A 15013-nucleotide genomic window follows, 5' to 3' on the forward strand; every position below is an offset into this window, starting at 1 on the left:
TCCTTTTTCCTCTGACATTATGACTGGATCATCAAGGAAATAAAAAAGAGTGTAGCTAGAATCATAAATTTGTTGGTCTCTTTTATTCATATTATCTGACAATTTTGAAAACTAAATCCACTTCCAAGATTTGGTAATGGGGAAGTTACATATTTGAGGGGAAAGAAGGAAAAAGAAATTTAAGTTCAACTTATATGATAACATTTCACTCATCCCAACTCATATGGAACCTGGAGAAGCAGACTCATAAAGTGGAGGAGATTTGAAGAAAATAAAAGTATGGCTAAAATTTCCAGTATATGAGAGAACCGAACCAATGCAATAAGTACCGGAACAGTGTTCCAGTACATGAGAGACCGAACCAATGCAACAAGTACCGGAACAGTGTTCCAGTACATGAGAGACCGAACCAAAGCAACAAGTACCTGAACAGTGTTCCAGTACATGACAGACCGAACCAAAGCAACAAGTACCGGAACAGTGTTCTTGAGGAGACCGAACCAAAGCAACAAGTACCGGAACAGTGTTCTTGAGGAGACCGAACCAAAGCAACAAGTACCTGAACAGTGTTCCAGTACATGAGAGAACGCACCAAAGCAACAAGTACTCAAATTAATTTGGATTACAAATGAATAAATGACTGGCATTATGCTACACTTCTGTTTCTAACACTTGTTATCATCAAACTGGAGAGAGAAAACATAAAAAGAAGTTATTATCTGTAAACAAAGATAATAGTTCGTAAATATAATACTTGTGAGCTTTTCATAACTAAAGACGATCCATATCGAGACCACCGCAGTGAGCTTCTTCAAGGAAAGCGCGATTTCATTGATGTCCGAACAGCTTTAATTACCAAAAGAGCGCTTACTTATTTCATGATTATATTTAGGAAATTATGATGCTTGGATATGCTTTGCATTTCATTAAAGAAAAGACAACATAAACACACAGAAATGAAAATGGGGGTGATGGAAAAATTACTTCCTTCCTTGAGCGTGATACATTTGGAATATTTGTAAGACAGTTGTTGCATAGCTCAACACTGATTAAGATCTGGTTTGGTATGAGGCTTTTGTTGTTTACTGACAGGATCACTGGTATTTGCATGATAAAGGATAACACACATTTCTTATTTGTGAGCTTCATGCTCAGCAATTATGCCATTCATCAAAACTACTATCATAATTTAATATTTTAAAAATTCACAACTGGAAGGAACATGTAAAACTGTATGAATGACCATTTCAACTTTCCTTAATGATCCACTTTCTTAAGTTCTTACTTATAATACTTATGCTAAATTATTAGCATGGACGCTTGCAATTTCTACTTGCAGTTGCGTACATCTCTCTCCCTCTGACAGAGAGAGAGAGGTTGTAGTGAGCATTAATAATGAAGGAATACAACTTTCTAACATAATAACAAACTATATGTCTGCTCAGTAGGAGCATAAGACAAGCAAAACCAGAGATGACCAGAAGGGAAATGATTCCATCATCCTGCCTGTCATATATTTTATGCACAAACAAAATGGATAAACTGCTCAGAAGTGTTGCCAATCAAAACGAATTTCTCAAATAGAAGCTTAGCTGAGCTTCTGCAGTGTTGCTGCTCTTGTGAAGATGGAACGAAGTGGTCAAAATGGTTATTTTATGATTTCTAATCCTTTTGCACAGAAAGTGCATCAACAACTAGTAGAACAACATCTAAACATTGAATATCAGTGAATTGATTGATATCAATATTGATTGATATCAATTTCGATTGAATGTCACTCTTAAAGTAGTATCGAGTCCACTATGTGAAGTCTGCCATGATAAGTCAAGCAAGTTACAGGAATTCAGCATCGAACATCTAAAAGCTGAATATCGAGATCTAATGGAAATCTGCTTTAACTGCGACAGATAATAGTATTGGAAAAGAACTTGGCAGGATTTATAAAGACTACCTACCTATGAATACGATTATTATTATACGTCAAGAAGGTAATCTGTCATGTTCAAAGCGTGTAGGTTTGTTGTGTAGGTTTGTTGTGTGGTTTGTTGTGTGGTTTATTGTGTGATTTAATGCATGCAATTAAGTTACCATGAAGAGCTCTTCAACACGGTTTCCATTGATTTTGTAAAATAAGACAAGAAATCAGTGATTACAGATTAAATTTATTACAAATTCATTGTATTGTACAGTATGTATTAGTTACTTTACAGATGGTCCTGCAAATAACTATCTTAAACTAAAATGATAGTTCCTGTACAGTTAACAAACACAAAGATGTTGGACAAAGTTAATGTCATAAACATGTCAAGTTTGTATGATCTTTGTTCTTATCAAATAGAATTTCGTCAGATGAAACAGTAATAGAAACTGCTAAAACAAAGTTGCTGTTTTATGCGAACATTTGATGAAAGTGTTCTCCTTTTCAATGTTAGTATCAATACATTGAGGTAAACATGTGATCAAGTTACACTGGATCTTACACATATATTCATACATTCTGAGATTGATGCACTTAGGATATGACAGTAACACGCATATATGCTGAGACAAATCCACACACAGCCAGCCAGAGACATATGCAAACATTTCATGGAGTTACAGCATACATAGTTTGCCTTAAGAATCTTAGTACGTTATTTCTGGGCTTGACAGTAATTCAGAAAGATCATGTGATGTGAGCAATCATAGGTATTTGATAGCAAATGGTATGTCACCATCCAGTTCTAAGCTGTCCACCACTTGAGCAGGTTAAACACATCAGATTGCTTGATAATTAAGCTTAGAGCTAGAATCTCCTTGATGTGTACATCCTTCTTCATATCTTCATTGATTCCATTTAAAGGGTGTGAAGACTCGCACAAAAAGAAACGTCTGATGCCGGTAATCTGACCTAGTTTCGAATGAGGTGTAACAGAAATGTTAGACACCACCATCGATCCCAGAAAATACACACACACAGCTTGCTAACATCGGTAACTAGACACTAGTGTACAGTCAGTACTGTACGTACAGCTGCGGTCAATACCCACAGCACAGTGTACAAACGTTACAACTTTGGACATCTCAGGTCCAGCTAAAGATAACAAGGTATCACATTTCATTACTGTCTGCATTTTGTAGTGACAAGCAGAAAACTTCACTTGCAAGCAATGGAAAGTGGTTTGGGGCGAGTCTTCAATGCCTTTAATAGTCACATCTCTGCTGGTTCTATTAAATAGTCACATCTCCGCTGGTTCTATTAAATAGTCACATCTCCATTGAATCTATTTAATAGTCACATCTCCATTGACTCTATTTAATAGTCACATCTCCATTGACTCTATTTAATAGTCACATCTCCATTGACTCTATTTAATAGTCACATCTCCATTGACTCTATTTAATAGTCACATCTCCATTGACTATTTAATAGTCACATCTCCATCAGTTCTATTCAATAGTCTCTGAGAGCATGAATCTGTCCTCCTGCTATCTTTCCTCTGATTCTACTTGACAGTGATACTGATAATCCTGATGTCATCATAAGGCTTCTCTGTCTTTGGACTGACCTTCACCATACCTATCTTCTGGACGGCCTCCATGCCTTTAGTACAACGACCAAATACTGTGTGTTTGTTGTCTAGCCATGGCTAAAGATGGACGGACAAGAAAAGAGAAATTTGTTAAGCTTTATTGATGACTGGAGAGTTGTCATCTAAGTGCATTTAGTTAAAATGGTAATATGCCATAGCAAACTGATCACTAATGGGGAAAAGTTCACTGACTCCAACAAATTAAGTAGAGCAGAACTGAGCAATGAGACTAAATAGACTTAGCTTGATGAAGAAAATTATACAAGCAGTGAAGTGATGTTTGCAACTACAGCATTTAAAGCAGAAGAAAGGCTTATTGGACAAACATAAACCATAACATACATTACATATTGAATTAACGTATCTATCTGTCTGTCTGTCTGTCTGTCTATCTATCTATTCCTTAAGGATCTGCATATAAATAATTAAAATATCATTTTGCTCCAAAGAAACCGAAAAACAGAAAGAGCAATAAATCTAAACCAAATTGAAATACTAAATTGCAAAAGTTGTGAAAAGTTTCCAAGTATATTCCTTGTTCTGACTCTCAAATTTTTTGCCAGCTGATAATGAAGTGATTATATCAGAAATTGAAATATCTGAGTGTAGGGCAAAACAATTTTAAGCCCAGCAGTGAATCTGTACTGAAGTCAGTGATTAGCAGTGACCATTCTCTGAATTTCTAGCATATATCTGGAGGGCAGTAATGGTTATGTACTCACACAAGGCACCAATGTGATGAAGAACTGAGAGCCATTTGTGTTAGGTCCTGCATTGGCCATGCTGACAGTGTAGGGTCTGTCATGTTTTAACTTTGGGGAGAACTCATCTTCAAACTCACCACCCCAGATAGATTCACCTCCAGTACCATTACCTGAATGAAACAAAACACATGCATTCTTGAAGACGGACAATGTGAGCCAAAAAATGGTATAGGTCTATGGAATAGGTATGGTATAGTCTATGGTATAGGTCTATGGTATGGTATAGGTCTATGTATAGGTCTATGGTATAGGTCTATGGTATGGTATAGGTCTATGTATAGGTCTATGTTATAGGTCTAGGTCTATGGTATGGTATAGGTCTATGGTATAGGTCTATGGTATAGGTCTATGTCTAGGTCTATGGTATGGTATAGGTCTATGGTATAGGTCTATGGTATAGGTCTATGGTATAGGTCTATGGTATGGTATAGGTCTATGGTATAGGTCTATGTATGGTATAGGTCTACACAATGGTAGTTAAATTTGGTTTTCTGGTAACTGACAGCTAAAGAGGAAATGGTGCTTACCAACTTTACATTTAAAAAGTCAAATTTAAAGGTTTAAAGGTCAAATTCAAAAGGTCAAGGTTTAAATTGCTCCTTTTAAGTGTATATTTAGCTGGCTACACAGCTGAGTATGAATTGGATAATGAAAAGAAGTGAAAATAACACAAAATACATAAATGATTTACGTACAGAAAACAGTCTTTCATCATTCCCCCAATTTTAATATTCCCACTATTCTATTTAGGTATTGATAAAAAATACCTAAATTAACACCTGTCATAGCTTGGGATTTATTTAAGTCTACGTATCACTTGGTGCCCTTTGGCCCCTCCTACATTTACATATAACACTGAAAGAAATATGAAGGAAAACCAAGCACAAATTCTCCTGCTTCTTACCATCAGGGTCGCCTGTCTGTACCATGAAACTCTTGATAACTCTGTGAAATATGTGACCATTATAGTAACCATTCTTGCTGTGCACACAAAAGTTCTCCACAGTCCTTGGACAACTGAAGAGGAAAACAGACTAACATTTCAGAAGGATGTTATGCAACATATGTAGTGAAACTTGTGCAAAACCATCAACCACTACAGAATAGTCACACTTGCATTTATTGGTAGAATAAGGGTATGTATGCAGCAATAAGTAAAAACAAAACACTATAAACTACTTGTGTGGTCATTAGCACTATTAACAATAAGTAACACTATGAACTGCTTGTGTGGTCATTAGCACTATCAGCAATAAGTCAACACTATGAACTGCTTGTGTGGTCATTAGCACTATCAGCAATAAGTCAACACTATGAACTGCTTGTGTGGTCATTAGCACTATCAGCAATAAGTCAACACTATGAACTGCTTGTGTGGTCATTAGCACTATCAGCAATAAGTCAACACTATGAACTGCTTGTGTGGTCATTAGCACTATCAGCAATAAGTCAACACTATGAACTGCTTGTGTGGTCATTAGCACTATCAGCAATAAGTCAACACTATGAACTGCTTGTGTGGTCATTAGCACTATTAGCAATAAGTCAACACTATGAACTGCTTGTGTGGTCATTAGCACTATCAGCAATAAGTCAACACTATGAACAGCTTGTGTGGTCATTAGCACTATCAGCAATAAGTCAACACTATGAACTGCTTGTGTGGTCATTAGCACTATCAGCAATAAGTCAACACTATGAACTGCTTGTGTGGTCATTAGCACTATCAGCAATAAGTCAACACTATGAACTGCTTGTGTGGTCATTAGCACTATCAGCAATAAGTCAACACTATGAACTGCTTGTGTGGTCATTAGCACTATCAGCAATAAGTCAACACTATGAACTGCTTGTGTGGTCATTAGCACTATCAACAAAAAGTCAACACTATGAACTGCTTGTGTGGTCATTAGCACTATCAGCAATAAGTCAACACTATGAACTGCTTGTGTGGTCATTAGCACTATCAGCAATAAGTCAACACTATGAACTGCTTGTGTGGTCATTAGCACTATCAGCAATAAGTCAACACTATGAACTGCTTGTGTGGTCATTAGCACTATCAGCAATAAGTCAACAATATGAACTGCTTGTGTGGTCATTAGCACTATCAGCAATAAGTCAACACTATGAACTGCTTGTGTGGTCATTAGCACTATCAACAAAAAGTCAACACTATGAACTGCTTGTGTGGTCATTAGCACTATCAGCAATAAGTCAACACTATGAACTGCTTGTGTGGTCATTAGAGCTATCAACAATAAGTCAACACGATGAACTGCTTGTAAATATTAAATAATGGAGAGATAAAGTATAATCTAACTTTACTTACTCTGTAGGGAAGAGCTGTATTTGGACATCACCCATTGTAGTGTGTATAGTAGCTTGGGTTGACACCCTTGAACTTCCACCCTGTCAGATATAAGGAGTACATTAAAAATTTAAATATGTCTTCCGACAGGACACAAACCTAAATAAAAATGCTTCTTCGATACCACAGTAATGTATAAGTCAATTGAGACAATGATACACATTTATACATGGGGTCTATAGTTCCCAATGGCACAGAAAACCCTTTTATATTCCTTCAGACCACAACTTGTGTGAGCTGAGATGAAGGCTTGGTGTAGCATGTTGCTCTGCGTTACTGGATAAAGTACTCTTCACTGTTTTATGTATTTTAATAACCTAACATAATTGTGTAATTAATGAATCATGGAAAAATGACTGAGAAATTTTAGACATGTGGAAAAGCAGCTAAGAAGTTTATGGTTATAATGGGATTCGTAACCTAAGATACTTGTGAGTAGGTATTTTATTCCTCACCTGCGTGGCTGCCATTTGTTCTTCTTTACTCGGTTTTTCATTGAACACATCCCTGTCTGCATCAGCACTGTTCAGCAAAAACAAAGTAAAATTGATTGATTTATTAAACATTGACAAAGGCTACATAAATGTATGTTGCAAAGGATAATAATGTAAGGGTACAGTCTATTATACAAAATATTAGCATTGTCCTAAGTTATGAATGAAACGTTTTACAGATCTAGTAAAAATAATTAAATATAAGAGCAGTGAAAAATGGGGAAACTGATGCAGATATGATGAACCAGGGAAAAGAGCGAAGACATTATGACTCGAATGGGATTCGAACCAGGAAACTCAGGGTTATAAAATCCTGTGGGATCAAATTTTTTTATTGAAAGTCATATTTTGCACAATCTGCAACATGTTGTCTCTCATCTAAATATCCTTATAAGTATGTTAACAATATCCTATACAGTTATGGTAAAAATATTAAAATTGCCAAAAATGGTAGAAATTTAAGTTGAAGTGATCTGAACCTTCACTTTAAGCTTAAAGTCCAGACATCATTTTGTTGAGGAAATTGAAAGCTTGTGAACCCAGTACACACTATAGAGCACAAACAGGTATGACAAGGGACAAAGAGTTAAACATCCTCTCCAATACTGGTTCCTTGAGATTCTGGATGAACATGGGCTCTATTTGCGATAACAATGTCCCTTCAGACCGTGAATATCAAAACTGAGACAATAGGACTAATTGATGATGATGATCCATGGGTGATCATAACCATTGACATCCACATACTACAGAGCAAAAGCATATTTAACTTGCATGTTACTTTTACTGAGGCTAACTTCAAAGATAATTGTAAATTTTGGAGGATATCAAAACCAAACTTCATCAGCTTAGAAAGTGGCTTTTGGACGTGAACACCAAACAAAGAATAATGGCATGAATTCTCTAACCTCTTAACATCGTCCGGCTCCCTCCTGGTGAACATGTAGAATCTATTCTTCTTGAACGCACTGCAAATCAACGTCGGGTCCGTGTCTATGGACTGAAGACTCGGATTATCAGAGGCGTGCATCTCCAAAGTGAGGGCAGCAGACTTCTTATTCAATTTACCTTGGAACAGGCTCAGGTTCAGGAAGCGAACATTTTCAGGCTGAATGTTAATCAAATTGGGAGAAAATATAACGGGTGCCTTTTGATAATCGTGTACATGTCAAATTTTCTTAAAGTTTGCACTATATATTAAAAGAAAAAACTGTGATATTTCTATGATATTTGGAATAAAAGGTAAATTAAAATGTAAATTAAATGAAAGCAGAGTGTACAATATCTTGACAGTTAAAAGTGCATAAATGTTTTACATGAATGCACAGCCAGGTGTCCTTAATGTATAAAAGAGATTTGAGTATGATTTCATTGCCCAAACCATCTTGCAGGTGACACAAGTGCAGAACGTTGCCAATTCTGCTTGACCTCACATAAAAACCTTCTCATTAAAAAAAATCAGATCTGAAGAGTAACAGTAGCCTCACCTTACCAATCAGCCGGTTACATTTGTTAGTGTGTAGATTAAGAACCTTTATACCCAACATGGTGGCATACAGGACAAAGTGACCACTAGCATCATAGACTGGAAAATAAGACAAAACAAAGAATGTTTCTAGTCAAAATATTTCAAAATCAGATTAGTACTTGAATGTTACATGTAGGGTCGGGAATTGCTCAATACAAGTGTTGCAGCTTGTAACAATTGTGTGGTGTAGGGGGCATAACAGTCTTTGAAAACAAGGCAAGAAATTCTGGCTGTTTGTAAAAATTACAGTATAAAGTACAAAATGTGGTTTAAAAATCAGGTAAGTTTGCAAAAATTGTATCAAAAATCAAGATTGCAGTACTTCAAACTTCAAATGACGATAAAAAGATGCAAACAACAGGTCTGAATTTTCTACGTTTTATACGTTTTTTCATTACTTGTTTGTAGTATAGAACTATGTACAAAATTAATCAAGAACTGGCCAAAAAAAGGGGGGGGGGCGAGGAGGAATGGAGAGGGGAATAAAAATTAAAATAAGTTTCATGTGTGTTTGCTTTGTTTTATAACTTACTGATACTTGCAGTTGAGAATAGTTCTGATTTTTGTAAGTCTCTCTCAGCGGCTAGCCGTCTTCCAAACTCCATATCTGGCAACTGCTGCCTCATCTGTTGCAATTCCGTAAATGTCTTTAAAGACTCATCAAAGACTTTTGTCAACTTGCCCGTTAGAAACCGGAATGTCCTTATCTGGAACGGGAACATTAAATTTATAGCAGTATGACAGATAGGTCAGGTCAACAAGCTGTATAATATATGCACAGGATATATATATCATCTTAGTCTTTACAGTGCCATAGATATAGCTCTGATTCCTAACATGCATGATCTATCCTCTTCACAGATCTCAAAAGATGTTTGTTAAGCACTGTGACATATCTCAATCTGTGTGCTTGTGGTGAAAAATATGTTTAAGTAGACCTCTTCCTTTAGGAGAATTACCAGTAGAACAGCAGGTATAAGTCCAGAATATTTCATTTTAATAGGAGACTTGGATACAATTTACGGGTGAAAAATGCTTAATCTCAGTTAAGCGAAAGTGATTGAAAATACAGCAAAGAAGTTTTCTGATTGGATGACGACCAGACCTGTGTTAAGGTGTGTTAAGGAATCCTAAGATACCGTTCCTAATGAAGTCTGTCAGAAAAATTCAAATCGAAAAACATATGATGCTGGCACTTTGGATGGTAGAAAGAGAAGGGAGGTCATTGACCTAAGGAGCCGGTCACTGAGGGTGCACAGTGTTAAAGGGTAACCAGTTCATTCTAGACACGGTAGAATGAGAGTGCTAAGGTTGTGGGGAGATAGGTAAGCGAGGAGCAAAGTAAATTCCTCAAAGGGATTCTCAGGCATTTCAGAGACTGCAGATTATCAAGTGTTGCAGAACTATGTCAACTATGTAAGGGTTGCAGACTTATAGATAGATAGATATTTATTCAGCCAATCATATAAACATACAATGGAAATTGGTTGATAACAAGAGCTCAAAACATTAAAAATTGTAAACAACATATAAGACGTACTATACATAGATAGGAAAACATTCCTATAAAATGTAGAAAAAAAAGAAAATGTACTCACAATATAAATATGAACAAAATATAAAATGTACCTACAAAATATTTAAGCGTACAAAAATATATAAATGCCCTCATATCCAATATAAAGTCTACAAAGTATGTAATTGTCCATAAAATATTAAAATAATGGATTATAAAATTATTTAACGGTTTTGCAGCCCACTGAATATCTTAACAGCAGAAGGATAAAAACTGTCAGTAAATCTTAGGCAAAGTAGTGATGTTTTCTTGAATATAAAACAGAGACTTTCTCCAGTTTCAGTTGTCTTCTTGACATATACTGCATAATACTTATACTATAGCTTGAGTTCAAAGCAATTCTCAGGAGGTCAGAGGTCATGCTGGGAAGACAATCCATCCCGTTTTCAAACCAAAGATTTACTTTTAACAAGAAGAATATTAATAAGTCCAATGTATAAACAAAGTGCGATGAGCAATGATTTACATGAGCTACAGCTGAAATACTTACCTTCCTATCTTTGGAAATAGTTGAGAACTGTTTGCCGTTTGGTGACACAGCGAGGCCAGTCGGTACTGTTTTACACTGACAGAAAAGAATTGAAATAAGTTGCAATTGGGATTCAGCCATATAAACATGAAGATTGAAGTTTACCACATTTCTGCTAAATATGGTAGCAGAGTATCATGTTGCAAATATTGCAAAACTCATCACTATTTAATTTTCTCAGGCTCCCAGGTGCAAAAAAACAAACTGAAATCCTTTGTGAAATCCTCTGAAATCCAGGTGGTAAAAGGTCACATGTAACAGTTGCAAGTGAACTGTACAAAGTCTGTATGTGCTGAGGTGAGGGGGGTGGGGGGAGGGTTGGAGCATTGATGAAGATTCTGTCCATGAACTATCATTCTAGTGCCAGTACTCTCACAAAGGATGAAGATAATTTCACGTTCAATTAGACTAATTGTGATTTGAAGGGCAAGCCTATAAAGTACAAGGCCCAAGGAGGTTACATTTAGAGTCAAGATATAATTCTCTTGAGGATGGCATTTTGTTTTGCCCTTGAATTAAATTAATTTCAAAGAAGAAGTCAGTTGTTCTATTGTACATGCCAGTCGTTGCCCTTATGAACTTTGATAATATAAGGCTATGAGGATGTTCAACCTCCTTGTATTGAAACTGCTAAACAAGTTTTCATGTGTCTAGAAACCTAGCCAAACATTGCGTTATATTATATATTATGTTAATACCAACGGAAGTACAGCCTGAATTTACCTTGACAAACTCATAGAGATCTGTATCTGTTTTATACTTGAAGGCTACGTTGGATGGCAGCTTGTAGTCCGTCTTAGGCCCAGTCCAATATTCCATTATACCCTGAGCATCTACAGAGATCACAGCCTCAAATACTGGATTGTACTAAAAGCGAATAAACAAAATGAAATAATCATGAAGAAATATGAAGGATCTACAATCTATGAGGTTGTAGAGATTGAAAAGTTACATAATGCAAAGAAGTGATAAACAAAAATCAATTAAACTATTCACAGTAATTTTATAGTGGCATATCCAGGACATATTAATATTAATAGACAAAGTTTCATGATGGAGAATCTACAATCTGAGCAAACTTGACAATAGTTAGCTATCGATCCATAAAAATTGGATGTGTCATTATGAATTCATGATTTGCGCGATAGGTATCAATTGCAATAACACGTAAAGGTAGTATGTATAGACCCCAAATTATAGCACGCCATAATTGCTACAAGTTTTCAAAAAGTACTTTACTGGGGATCTGTGTTCTCCAAATTGTTCCCAGACATTCTAAATGAACACACAAGATGACTGAATGTCTCAGTGAGGTACATTTCTGCCAAGGTGGTATTAAAGACAGTTTAAGAATTTTGACCAAATGTGACCATATTTAAATGTCTGGCATATTTTGGACCAATACAGCATAACTTTAATGGTGAGAACTAACAGCTATGATGCAATACCTATAGTAGGCTTCACACAACTGATTGCTGTAAACACCAGTGTTGAAATACTTGTACGGTAATGAGAGGTGTCATCAACAATATCACTTTGCCACTGAGACTGCTCGGGCACAAACTGTCAGGGAACATCATTACTTTTTGCTTGAAGACTGTGTTGGTTGGGTGCCAATTTTGTGTAGATGAGAAAGGTCTGTAACTGTAACTACCTGTCTCTGCACATACCATCTTTTCAAAAGAACACAATCAATGAGAGGTCCCTTCTGATTGGTTCTTCTTGCTTACCTTCATAGCAACCACAGGTGCCGAGTGTAGTTTGTCAAGACAATGAATTGCTTCATTACTTCCCTTTCCATCGTAAATATAAATCTTACCGGAGCCTTTTTCTGATCTGTAAAGCAGCAAAAAGTGAAAAATAAAAAATCTTTAAAAGGGGCATTGCAAAGACAGACAATGTGACACATGTAAGGTGATAGTAAGTTGTAGCCATGTTTGTTCCTTGCTCAAAATATCTTAACTTATGGTAGTTTACACTTGTAAGGTGATAGTAAGATAGTCCACAGTACAAGCTGTAAACAATCGCCCCATGTTTCATTCCTTGCTCTAAATATGTTAACTTATGGTAGTTTACACTTGTAAGGTGATAATAAGATAGTACCAGTAAAAGCTGTTAACCATATAGCCATGTTTCATTCCTTGCTGTACATATGTTAACTGATCGCAGTTTACACTTGTAAGGTGACAGTAAGATAGTCCTCCAGTACAAGCTGTTAACCATATAGCCATGTTTCATTCATTGCTCTAAATATGTTAGCTTATGGTAGTTTACATTTGTAAGGTGATAGTAAGATAGTCCTCAGTACAAGCTGTTAACCATATAGCCATGTTTCATTCATTGCTCTAAATATGTTAACTTATGGCAGTTTACACTTGTAAGGTGATAGTAAGATAGTCCTCAGTACAAGCTGTAAACCATATAGCCATGTTTCCTTCCTAGCTATTGATATGTTCAGGCATGGTCTTTTAAGTCAGCTGAATAAATATATAAATTCTGACATAACTTCAGCACAGTGAGAACATAGTGGATGACCTGTGATATATTCCCATTCAAAGAATTTAATTTCCTCTAATGACTTTTCTAGTTTCCTTTTTCCATATTGATTGTGATATATTGAGATACCGGGTTGGCTGCCACTGTGCTCTAAATTCAATGATTCATACAGATGCATTTATTTCTAATAAAATAGTTCAGACATGGTATATTCATGAAAGCATAAGACAAGTTTGAACCAAATTCTGTGTCTGGAATATCCTCAGACAACTTACTTCAAAAAAGATTGCTTAACAAATAAAACATACTTGCGTCTTCTAATCTTATCCTTGCTCTATCGAGCGGCATACATAACTTACAGGTTGGAATGAAATCACTCTCACACTTCCACTTGAGAGAATACTCAATAATTAAGCAGGATTTGCTTTTTGTAAAGATGGCAACTTTGCTTTCTAAGTCTGTTTCATTTTGGATGGGGGGTGGGGGGAGGAAGGGAAAGGAGGAGGGATGGTGTTGTACTCACACAGCCATGGCGGAGACAGCATCTCCGGCTCTGTAAATCCACTCACATCTTCCTGGATGGTAACCCAACTTCATCATATTGATCATGTCTGTGCAGAAAGGTAAGATACGGTAACAAACATATCATGAGGTCGGCAGTAATGAAGTTAGTTATTTAATGTAAGTTCTATAAATTCATATTCCCCTCCAGCATAGAAAGGAGGACTGAAGGAAGAAGTCAATGACGAATGAAGAATCAAACAAGATAACATAATTTATTCAGGCATGGGTGCTTCTCTGGAAACTGCCACACACTCTTGACATGGTACATACGAGAATGAGCGTTAACCATCCTTCCGTGAGATCCAAATTATTGAGACGGTGCTATCTCAGACAGTAAAAAACTCTTGACATTGAACGTAAGAGAATTAGCATAAACCATCCTTCCGTGAGATCCACATTATAGAGATGGCATCACTCAGACAGTCAAAAACTCTTGACATGGTACGTAAGAGAATTAGCATAAACCATCCTTCCGTGAGATCCACATGATAGAGATGACATCACTCAGACAGTCATTAATGCAGAAACACTTCATGCTCTCTTCTGCTTAAGGATAATGATTGATAGAAAGAAGACATGCTAAACAACCAGGTAGAATAAAATTCATGGGTCACATCAATTTCTTACCAAAGTTGACAACATCAAATATCTTGGCTGCTTTATCTTCAGCTACAGTGCACATCAGGCTTCCATCTGTACTAGTTGACATGTCCTCAATTTTACCTAGATGCACAAAAAACCCCAAAACAAAGAGTTAGAATGGAAATATAAATAACAGAAAATCTTGTTGTGTAAAAGTAAGTTGGCCTGACCTTTCCATCCGAGCAGGATCTTCTTCAAAAGCTAATTGACAAGTAACAGTAACAGAAGGGACACAACTCGCACAGAATACAGAAAGGTTAATGAGCATGGTGAACACAAAGAGATGGATGTCAGAAAAGCTTTTTGGTAGGGATATTGGATAAATAATTCTCTAATGATTCATCCTCCTTCCACTGCTCACTCCACTACGAGAAAGGAAAAGTCATTTTGGCCTAGGGGAAGAGTCATAAGTTTAGGATTATTTCCTACTCCTTTGTGGAGCAAAAAAACGAAAACATCCTCAGGTTATCTACATGA

The 15013-nt window shown here is 36.3% G+C and overlaps 1 protein-coding gene across 1 annotated transcript in view; it reads right to left on the reverse strand.

Annotated features, from left to right (window-relative positions):
• Positions 1-2149: 2149 nt before the first annotated feature.
• LOC139954929 (peptidylprolyl isomerase domain and WD repeat-containing protein 1-like) overlaps positions 2150-15013 on the reverse strand; it is a 28901-nt gene continuing 16037 nt past the window's right edge. Inside the window, exons 4-16 of the mRNA XM_071954943.1 lie at positions 14522-14617; positions 13854-13941; positions 12565-12670; positions 11558-11701; positions 10796-10870; positions 9262-9436; positions 8689-8786; positions 8110-8309; positions 7163-7229; positions 6669-6748; positions 5241-5353; positions 4295-4446; positions 2150-3629 (exon numbers count right to left, since the gene is read on the reverse strand). Coding sequence (XP_071811044.1) covers positions 3486-3629; positions 4295-4446; positions 5241-5353; positions 6669-6748; positions 7163-7229; positions 8110-8309; positions 8689-8786; positions 9262-9436; positions 10796-10870; positions 11558-11701; positions 12565-12670; positions 13854-13941; positions 14522-14617 — 1538 coding nt within the window. The 3' untranslated portion in view covers positions 2150-3485. The remainder of the gene's footprint in view (positions 3630-4294; positions 4447-5240; positions 5354-6668; positions 6749-7162; positions 7230-8109; positions 8310-8688; positions 8787-9261; positions 9437-10795; positions 10871-11557; positions 11702-12564; positions 12671-13853; positions 13942-14521; positions 14618-15013) is intronic.

Source organism: Apostichopus japonicus, chromosome 2, assembly GCF_037975245.1.
Source record: "Apostichopus japonicus isolate 1M-3 chromosome 2, ASM3797524v1, whole genome shotgun sequence".
Lineage (NCBI taxonomy): Eukaryota > Metazoa > Echinodermata > Holothuroidea > Aspidochirotida > Stichopodidae > Apostichopus > Apostichopus japonicus.